The sequence below is a fragment of the Tachysurus fulvidraco genome, chromosome 23, assembly GCF_022655615.1.
Source record: "Tachysurus fulvidraco isolate hzauxx_2018 chromosome 23, HZAU_PFXX_2.0, whole genome shotgun sequence".
Lineage (NCBI taxonomy): Eukaryota > Metazoa > Chordata > Actinopteri > Siluriformes > Bagridae > Tachysurus > Tachysurus fulvidraco.
In genome coordinates, this window is record NC_062540.1 from 5,393,314 (window position 1) to 5,404,730 (window position 11,417).

The 11,417-nt window shown below is 40.8% G+C and overlaps 1 protein-coding gene across 6 annotated transcripts in view; it reads right to left on the reverse strand.

The window, feature by feature from the left end:
• fmnl3 (formin-like 3) overlaps positions 1–10,479 on the reverse strand; it is a 49,661-nt gene extending 39,182 nt beyond the window's left edge. For 3 of the 6 annotated variants that reach the window (XM_027144535.2, XM_027144537.2, XM_027144536.2), the window contains exon 1: positions 9,844–10,479. In XM_027144535.2, the coding sequence (XP_027000336.1) occupies positions 9,844–9,957 (114 nt within the window). In that variant the 5' untranslated portion in view covers positions 9,958–10,479. The remainder of the gene's footprint in view (positions 1–9,843) is intronic. The other 3 variants (XR_003440383.2, XM_027144534.2, XM_027144541.2) reach the window with 2 other exon arrangements.
• Between the last annotated feature and the right edge of the window lie 938 nt (positions 10,480–11,417).

Genomic DNA, 11,417 nt, shown 5'->3' on the forward strand with positions numbered 1-11,417 from the left:
ACGAAGCGGACATTCGGTATTACATAATCACGGTATTGCACAGAAGCGAGGAAAACTTAAATCATCGTGACAAGGAGATCACTCATGGCATGTCCGGCGAGAGCCGTTTTCTCGGGGTGTGTGTAAATCAGCGTGCGCTTATCTGCCGGGCCATTAAGAGCTTGCAGCCGGTCCTGTGAGCGAGTGCAGCACAAAGGACTCGGAGAGGATGAGGCCCAGGTTTTAAAACAACACTCTGACAGAGCTGCTATTGTGCTGAGGAGGAAAGCTGTGCACTGAGTAGACTGAACACAGCTGCACTGGCACACACACACACACACACACACACACACACACACACACACACACACACTCACAACCATTCCTCCTTTTATGCTCTACTTCTCCTGAAGCAATCCAATAACCATATTAGTAGCAATCAGTCAGCTTGTTGAGTTTTTGCTCAAACCTATTGAGAGTCCATTTTATTAGGAACAGTTCACAGCAGCGTAGCACATTAAACCCCTGTCTAGCCTCAGATTCCTGCTGGTGTAGCCTTTCTACCTCAAGGTTTGACTTCTTGTGTGTTCTGAGATCCTTTTCTGCTCAACACGGTTGTAAGGACTGATTACCTGATTACCGCAGTCTCTCTTTTATAAACACATTTCCACTGTAGAATTTTTTTTTTTCTGACCATAAAATCTGAAATCTCCGATTTCTGAAATTCAAATCGAGATCACAGGCACAAAGATCGCACTTTCTCTCAATTCTGATGTGACATCTGATGTGAACGTTAACTAGAGCTCAGGGATCATATATCTGCATGATTTCATATATCGTGCTCGTCTAAGGGTTCAAAACAAATATCCCCGGTATGAAAATCTGGAGCTACTTTTTTGTCCAGTCCTGTTCAATAACAACAGACACACTAACGCAAAGAGTTACAAAGAACCCGAGAAGGTCTTGAATGTGGGAAGTTAACGAATAAACACAGCAGATACAAATCTGACAGAACTGTATTACTCATCCAAATGTTTTTTATTATTATTAGAAATGCTTCCCTATGACCATGATACCTGATTCTCCATTTTTCAGAATCATAAATAAATCTCAAACCCAGAATACAGGTCATGTTGTGTCTAAGACAGTCCTATGAAAAAAATGTGTAGTATTGCTATTGTGCAACAACATAGAATTTTACCTCCTAACAGTAAAGACTAGCTGAGACTCATGTATTAGATGTAGAAACAAGAAAAAAAAGACCTCGCTGAAACACTAAGCTTTACTCATGCAGTTAAACCCAGGCAGTGCCTTAACACCTGAGCTTAGCATGGCGCCATGCTCAAAGACCTTCCACGCTCAAACATAAACAGCGCGCGTGTGTGTATGTGTGTGTGTATGTACTGTATGTGTGAAATAAGAGGATGCTGGCTAACTGGTATTATTGAGCAGACACACATGTTGCCTCCTACAGCTCTGTTTACTGGCATAACAAACTAATAAAGAAGGATCTTATTTACTTATTTATTTACCCCACCTACTGCTTGTAGAAGTGTACACACACAAAGACACACCCAACCACACTGACTAGGCAGATCTGACCCTGACATGCTATAAACAGAGCTTCAGGCCTAACGGCATTGGTTCCAGCTGAGTGGCATCTATGTAACAGTGTGACTCCAGCGGTGTCATGGGGGTCAAGGGGACAAGCGAAAAAGGCTGGAGGTTGTGACTCTGTCGGCTTGACTCGGGGCATATGCATTCCAGAGTGATTTACACATACACACACACACACACACACACACCTATACACACACACACACACACACACACACACACACACACACACACACACACACACACACACACACACACACACACACACACACACAATTGCTCTAAAACTCTAATATAATTACACCTGTTCCTAATAAAGTGTCAAACAAAGAGAAAGTCAAAACAAATTTAGAACACTGACATCATTCTGTATCTTCACTCAGTCGTGACCTGACTATGAAGTCCTGCCACGGATCGCTGAATAATTTGCAAATTAAAAGCTGCTGAAATAAGAAAAAGTGAAAACTTTAAAATTTGAATGTTTTGAATGTCTAACGAGAAGAGCCAAAAAGGGGCGGAGTTTCCCCAAAACGATTAAAAAAAATAGGATGGATTAATGCTAGACTCACACAGATCTTTGCGTCGGTGATGATAAAATGATGCTACAGTAAATGCTGGATATCCGAAATAATATTCGGACAGATTTTATCATTGCATGGAAAGTCCTCAAACAGCCTCGTTTGCGGCCACGAGCTCTTTGTTTACACGGTCAACGTGACAAAGGTTAACAAACTCTTCCTTTTTTCTTCCTTCTACCTCGGGAGTAAACAGCAAAGCCAAATTTAGAATACTTATAAAGCTAAAAACATAATCAGATCGATGCAAAAAGAAAAAGAAAAAGCTAAAAATAAAGTGTGTGATGTGTGTATTGGTAAAGTCATTAAGGCATGGTGCTGTGGCAGGCTGCCAGCTCAGAAAGACTGGAAAACTTTTCCCTCTCTAAAGTTCTCTGGTGAGAGCAGACCACAGGAATCTGCAAGCGGGGGCACTTTGAAAGAGGATATTACGTGTGCACGCACACACACACACACACACACACACACACACACACACACACACACACATACACATACACCATCTCTGCAAAACTGTACCACTGCCTCCAGCTTCGTTCTCATATGGAGAAGTTTAGCTGAAAACACCGATCCCCCACTCCGGCTTCAGACGCATGCAAGCCAGAGGGAGTAATAAGTTCCAGTCCATACTGTATCGCTTATGAGTATGTTATTCCAACCTTCCGCAGACTGGAGGACTATATGGAACAGAGCTTTGTTCGGGTTCATGGAGAAATGGCAGGAATATGGAAAGAAGCAACGCATCGACCAAACGCAGTGGTGTCCACACACTACCTTAATATGCTTTACCTCTGTATGCTTTAGGTTCAGGAGCAACGACAAAACCGCCTTTTGCAGAAGGTGGCACAACGAGATTCCCCATCCACCACCACTACCACCACCACCACCACCATCACCATCATGGAATAAGTACTAAGTGAGTAAAGCCTAATAGATCACGTTACACTGCTAATAGAATTGTGGCTGCATACTGTAGAGGAAACGTTCCTGTATATCAGCTCTGCGTCACATTCCCTCCGATTTGGAAATGATTACGTTCAGACGCTGGAAACTTCTGGAGCAAATAGCGGACAACTGCGAAATGCGTAAAGGGGTTTTCCCGTTTAAAGGAATCGTCAGGGATTCCGGTTCAGAATCGGGATTCAGTTGAACCTTGAAATGGTTCTATAAGATGAAGAAGCCACATTTAGCACATATACAGCGAAATTCTTTCTTTACACATCCCAAATTTGGGGTCAGCAATGATATGACCCCTGGAGCAGGGAGGGTTAAGGGCCTCTTCAGGGGCCCAACAATAGCAATTTGTCTGTACTGGGGCTTAAACCCCGATCTTCTGATCAACAACCCAGAGCCTTAACAATCTGAACCACTGCCCAAAGGTGACCCCTAAAGCAGACATAAGCCACGCCCCCAAAACCTCAGAAGTACTTTGTAGTACAGATGTCTGCTTGTCCTGATAATGCATATCATTATATTCATTCATTATAATCACCATAATGTATGTGTTACTGTCTGGGGGGAAAACGCAGAGACTCAGTTCTATAAAAACAAGCCAAAATGTCTGGACTTGAGTTTTTCTGCCTATCCATCCATCCATCCATACAATGAAAAAAAGTCACCAAAACAATGGTGAAAGTTCTGATAACGCCACGGCCGTCTGCGTACGGGGAGTACAAATGACCACCGTCGAGGCAGGAGGGATGAAATCCTCTGTTTCTCCTGTCAATCACAGCCACACCAGCCAACTGTGAGCTACAGTAATGTATAAGGAAGAGGGCAGACATCCCTTTGCTTTGTTTCTCTACCCGGTAGCTGCTGCATGACAAAGGAGAGCTGGCTGCTGCGTAGGAATCGGCAGGAACAAATTAGAAAAAGGAAAATCTGAGAAAAGGAAAAACGCACGTTTGAAATACAGTCTGGTTTAAGATGTCTAAAAGACTGTTTTCCTTACACGGTGAATAATCGAGCTGCCGAACAGCTATGTGACAGAAAATAAAACCCTTTTCACCTTTTGTTCTTCTTTTTCACTTTTAGGGGAAAAACGTGTGACAGGATACATGCAAAAAAGGAAACATTCACGTCAAGGAAGTGTGTAGGTTTCAGGACTATAATTAGTATTAAAGTTTTGACTGTGTGACGGTTTTTCCCAGGCTGTCATGTTGTCATGTACATTACATAAAAGCTTTAATCATGAGCCGGACCGTAGATATCACGGATCATACAGGAGACACGGTTTCTTACACTACAACGTCTAATAACAGAACATTCAGACTCCTTATTAATCCTCCAGAACCTGTACACTGAATGCACAGCTGAATTGTGGGAGCACTGTAATGTAATTTCCTCCCACAAGAAAGAAAGAGAGCGAACAAAACACACTGAGTTGAGGAACAATCAGGCAGGACTGAAAGGAGGGGAAACGGTGCAGAAAGCACATGTGCAGTCTTACACTGAACCTGGGAGCTTTATAAGAGAAGTGCATGCAGGAGTCTGATAAAACCCAGCAGCCTAAACCCCAGCCCACACACACACTCTCACACACACACACATACCCACAAACACGCACATGTGCATGAAACACACATACACACACATACTGTATGTGCTTAAAACACGTACACACACACGCATGTGCACAACACACACACAAGCATGTGCATAAAACTCACATAGACACACATATGTGCATAAAACACACACATACACACACATATGTGCATAAAACACACACATACACACACATATGTGCATAAAACACACACATACACACACATATGTGCATAAAACACACACATACATACACATATGTGCATAAAACACACATACACATATATGCATAAAACACACACATACATACACATATGCGCATAAAACACACACATACACACATATGTGCATAAAACACACATACACATATATGCATAAAACACACACATACACACAAATATGTGCATAAAACACATACACACAAATATGTGCATAAAACACACATACACACAAATATGTGCATAAAACACACACATACATACACATATGTGCATAAAACACACACATACACACACATATGTGCATAAAACACACATACACACAAATATGTGCATAAAACACACACATACACACACATATGTGCATAAAACACACATACAAACAAATATGTGCATAAAACACACATACACACAAATATGTGCATAAAACACACACATACACACACATATGTGCATAAAACACACATACACACAAATATGTGCATAAAACACACACATACACACAAATATGTGCATAAAACACACATACACACAAATATGTGCATAAAACACACACATACACACAAATATGTGCATAAAACACACACATACACACAAATATGTGCATAAAACACACACATACATACACATATGTGCATAAAACACACATACACACAAATATGTGCATAAAACACACACATACACACAAATATATGCATAAAACACACACATACATACACATGTGCATAAAACACACATACACACAAATATGTGCATAAAACACACACATACACACAAATATGTGCATAAAACACACACATACACACACATATATGCATAAAACACACACATACATACACATATGTGCATAAAACACATACACACACATATGTGCATAAAAACACACATACACACATATGTGCATAAAACACACACACACACATACATACACATATGTGCATAAAACACACATACACACACATGTGCATAAAACGCACATACACACACATATGTGCATAAAACACACACACACACACATATGTGCATAAAACACACACATACACACACATATGTGCATAAAACACACACATATACACACACATATGTGCATAAAACACACATACACACATGTGCTTAAAACACATATACACATACATATGTGCATAAAACACACATACACACACATATGTGCATAAAACACACACATACACACACATATGTGCATAAAACACACACATACATACACATATATGCATAAAACACACATACACACACATATGTGCATAAAACACACACATACACACATATATGTGCATAAAACACACACATATGTGCATAAAACACACATATACACATGCATGTGCAAAACACACACACACGCATGTGCATAAAACACATACACACATATGTGCATAAAACACACATTCACATATGTGCATAAAACACACATTCACATATGTGCATAAAACACATACACACATATATGTGCATAAAACACACATACACACACATATGTGCATAAAACACACACATACACACACATATGTGCATAAAACACACACATACACACACATATGTGCATAAAACACACACATACACACACATATGTGCATAAAACACACACATACATACACATATGTGCATAAAACACGTGCATAAAACACATACACACATACACATATGTGCATAAAACACATACATACACACGCATGTGCACAAAACTCACACACACACGTATGTCCACAAAACACACACCCCAACACACACACACACACACACAGACACACACCCCACCACACACACTTACAGAGAAACAGTTAGCTTCCTGTTAAGTTTATAGGTATTACTACACTGTGGCCATGACATCATAACAGACTGCTGTTTGCTGTCTGAGAGATGACAGACAGTATCCCCAAACCGCACACACACATCTTTATGGGCAACATGAAGACACTTGGACATCATTTCCTGGCAGGCTGCCACTGCTTATAATAACAACGATTACTTAACCCCTACAAGTTAAAACTTATTTTTAAACTCTTTACTCATCTCATTATTCATGATTACATTTACAATATTTGCCTCATGTAGATTTTAAAGTAAAATCATAAAAAAAAAAATTGACACATGAAAGAAAATCTCGTAAACCACTAAAACTCTGTGTAATGTTTTCCCAACCGAGAAAAAAACCATCTCACATTGAAAGCCAACAGAATCCTGACTCATTTCATATCAGACTTGTGGACATAAAATAACGCATTCATTAAAGGGTAAAAAGGGTGGAAACTGACAGTACAGACAAAAAACAGTCAGAGTGTGTGTTGGCGACAGGGACACACCAAAAACACACAATGAACTGTAATCAGGGCCGAGGCGCGGATCCTTCCTCTCCTGAGCACTTTTTGATGCCTTTCTTTGCCCCGACGTGACCCATCATGTATTGTTTCCTGTGAATTTGAAGCTCCAGACGTCATCATCAGAGGAGCTCTAGAGCCAATCGAGTAACAAACACACAACGCCACCACGAGCGAACGAAACAATGACGATCTGCTGCTGAGGAAGACGGACATGAGCCGAGCGAAGATTACAGTGTTGTCATTATACGGTTTCTTTCGGACGCAGGGGAACGCCTTGCATTTCCAGTTATACTTTGTGTAATTGTGTGAAATTATCGTTCTAAGGGAGAAAACAGGACTGCAGGACTGTTCAGGATCAGCATACACAAGACACATAGTGCAACAGGAGCGGTTCAGGGAACTAAACCACACATCAGCATCGATGGCATCAGCGTCACTTTACACTGTAGGACTGCAGAGACCATGACTTTCACGTCGGCTCACTTTTAGTGTATGATTCTGGCCTGTGTATTAGTGCGCAGATTTAACTTCAGCAGTTTTTTTCACATAGGTCAGCGTTCACACGTCGTTATGTATGATTATTACACCTTTAGTGTACGTTTGTGTGCAGTCTTACACTGTTATTAGTCACAGTCACTGATATATCACACCAACAACTCACTGTGTGTGGAGAGAGAGAGAGAGAGCGAGAGAGAGAGAGAGAGAGAGAGAGAGAGAGACAGACAGACAGACAGACAGACAGACAGAGAGCCCATTCTATACTCTAGTCTCTTTCTCTCTCTCAGTTGTTGGGTATCAGTGACTGTGACTAATAGCAGTGTAACAGAAGTACTGCACACAAACATACACTAAAGGCATAATAACATTACAACATGTGAATGCTGACCATAAAGAGAGAGAGAGAGAGAAAAAGGGAAAGAGGGAAGGAGAGAGAGAGAGAGAGAGAGAGGGAGGGAGAGAGAGAGGAGGGAGGGAGGTGAGAGTTTTTTTTTTCTCTTTCGAAGTCTATAAATAGTTTTCTCACCTTTTCTACTCATCTCCATTCTATTCATCGTCTCTCCATCTCTCTCTTTTTCTTTCCCTCTCTCTGTTTCTCTCTCTCTTTTGCTGTCTCTCTCTCTCTCTCTCTCTCTCCCTCTCTCTCTCCCTCTCTCAGGCTTTCTCTCTCTCCCTCTTTCTGGCTTTCTCTCTCTTTCTCCCTCTCTCTGGCTTTCTCTCTCTCTCCCTCTCTCTCCCTTTCCCTTATATCTATATCTTTATTAAGTTTGGTCTTTCAAGAGCTCCCTTTCTGCGTAGGAGTTTTAGGGGAATTCAGAAAATGTGGCGCTCTGTCGGACCGAGAGTGGTGGAAAACTTTAGAACTGTGACAAGAAAAAGTCAGAGTCGGGGCTCTTTATTCAGGACACGGACAAATTTTTTTACACATGAATTATTGGTGTCACATTAAAAAGCCACTAATGAATTGGTACGACATGGTGAAACTAACCTGCCCTCATGCTTAACATTTACAGAGTTTACAGCATGTGGCAGATGCGATTACGCACAGCAACTATCCTTACAACAAACAGGTCAGGGTTATGAGAATGGCATCAAGCCAAAGCTCTAGATAAAAAAGGGGGGAATTCAGAGCAATTGAAAGAAAAACACCAGAAAATAAATCTGACTCATCAGACCACCTACAGAAACTGTCATCATGAGCAGTGCACTCAGCTGCGTTGATGCTGTTTGTCATGCTGTTGAGTGTCAGCACTACCACCACCATGCTTCACAGTTGGAACTGGTGTCATGTTGACAAACATAAACATGTACCAAAGCTACAAAGTTTACTTTTGGTCTCATCACACCAGAGAACCTATCGCTTTTCTTCAAGAGTCTTCAGTATGTCTTTTTGCCATCTAGCCATCCGTCCATCCATCCATTTTCTGCACCGCTTATCCTACACAGGGTCATGCGACACCTTAAACTTAACACAGGAGACTCCTGGGACGGCATGGCAACACATCACAGGGCACAATTACAAATACACTCACACACTACAGACAATTTTAGAGCTAGTGGAGAAAACCGGAGTACTCTGTGGAAACCCCCGAAGCACAGGGAGAACATGCAGGCTCTGCGCAGACAAGAGAGGACAGGAACCAAACCCCAACCCCAAGGTGCAAGGCTAACCAATAATACAATAACCAAACAGTATACTGAACACTACGGCCCAGAACCAAGAACAGTTGAATGAGCAGTGAGAATGTCTGGGTATGTTTTATTTCTATCTTGGTGGTGACCAGAGGGACAAGAATATAGGAATATTATGACCCTGTAGGGACTTCTGATTAATCCCTATTAAAGAAAAAAAAAACATAGCATTTATTTTTACAAATTTAATTTAAAGTGCCCAAAAGTGTGTGTGAGAGTGTGTGTATGTGTGTGTGAGAGTATGTGTATGTGTGTGAAAGTGTGAGAGTGTGTGTGAAAGTGTGAGAGTGTGTGTGTGCATGTGTGTGTGTGTGTGTGTGTGTGTGTGTGTGTGTGTGTGTGTGTGTGTGTGTGTGTGTGTGTGTGTGTGTGTGTGCTCACCAGAACTAGAGCAAAACGCTCCTCCAGCTCAGCAGGCTCCGGCATTGGCACCTTTAACGGCATGATGTGATGCTTCATCTCACATTGTCCATCCACACTTTCCAAATTCCCCATGGCTGAAATACACCTCTGCTAGAACATCCACAGCTTAAATAATAATAAATAATAATAAAAGATTTATTTGGAGTTTAAGATCCTCTCTGATTTCCCAGTACATCCAGTCCAGCCTGACGCTCACATCCCAGAGCCGGTCCTGTGTTTCCTAAACAGAGCTCCACTCCTCCTGTGGGATCTGGGAATAATCTGGGAATGATCTGCGTCCTCTAAAGCATCTGTTGATCGTTAAAATATAGCCGCAAACTCCAAAAAACGATTAGGTATCAGTTTTCCATAGAGTTGTCTCAAAGGTACCGGTCCAATCCATGTCAAAGCCAGAGTCGTGTCTTCTTTAAAGTAAGTTTTCATCAAGTTTGTTACACTTTTCTACGCGCCTCCTGCCTCCATTCATTTGCGTTGCGCAGTCCTGATGTGGGGCGTTAAAACACACCGTACACAGTTTTACACCGTCATATCTATCGACCCACCCTTTTTCCCTACCCGAGTCCTGCCTATTGAGGCGGTCTGTATGTCTGTCTGTCTTTCTGCGGTTCCTCTGTCAGTCTAGGCAACAAAAGTCTCCGTTACAAACCTCACTTCTAAATCGCAAGCACAAAATCCACTGCTTTGTGCGTGGCTCTTTGTCTCCACCTACTGGCAGATCGATGTAACTGCAGAAACGTTCATTTTTCTGCCCAACAGAAAAGAAGGCTATATACTAAACAATTTTTTTTCTTAATAATTCATCTATTTGCAAAATGGGCAAATATATATATATATTTACTTTTTTCGTATTTATTATCGGCTCCTTGTCTCCACCTGCTGGCAGATTGATGCAACTGCGATGGCATTCATTTGCCCAACAGCAAAAAAAAAAGGGGGGGGGGGCTACAAACAGAAAAACAAAAAATTCTTAGCATGTAATATATCTGCAAAATGCTAATAAAAAAATTACAATAGGCCAGACATTTTTAAGACAGAAGAAATGTAACCAATTCAAGCTTAAAGTATTTTAACAATCTTATATCTGATTTATAGTTATAGCTCATAGCGTTTAGAGTTTGTGGAGTGAATCTTCATCATCAGTGCTTTGTCATAGTCAGAGTTAATACTGTCCCTTTAGTTTTTACAGACGAAAAGGGTAAAGTTATACTGTGACATAACCGATAATAAGAAAAGTAAAAATAAGTAACTTGTTTAAATTCTAACATGGATATCACTACACCACAATGGCACTGATTATTCCTTCATTCTTGTGTTTTCATTACATATTAAACAACAGTTTAACAACTGTTCATTCCTTTCCACTAATCTGCCTGTACAAACAGTGTTTTAAGAGTCATGATATTTAGTATAAAGTGCAGTTTACATTTAACAATAAATAATATAATCTATAATCAATATAAGAAATATGACAAAAATCTGGCTACATTCAAAATATTTTCTCTTCACATATTGTAGCCCATAATATGTACTGT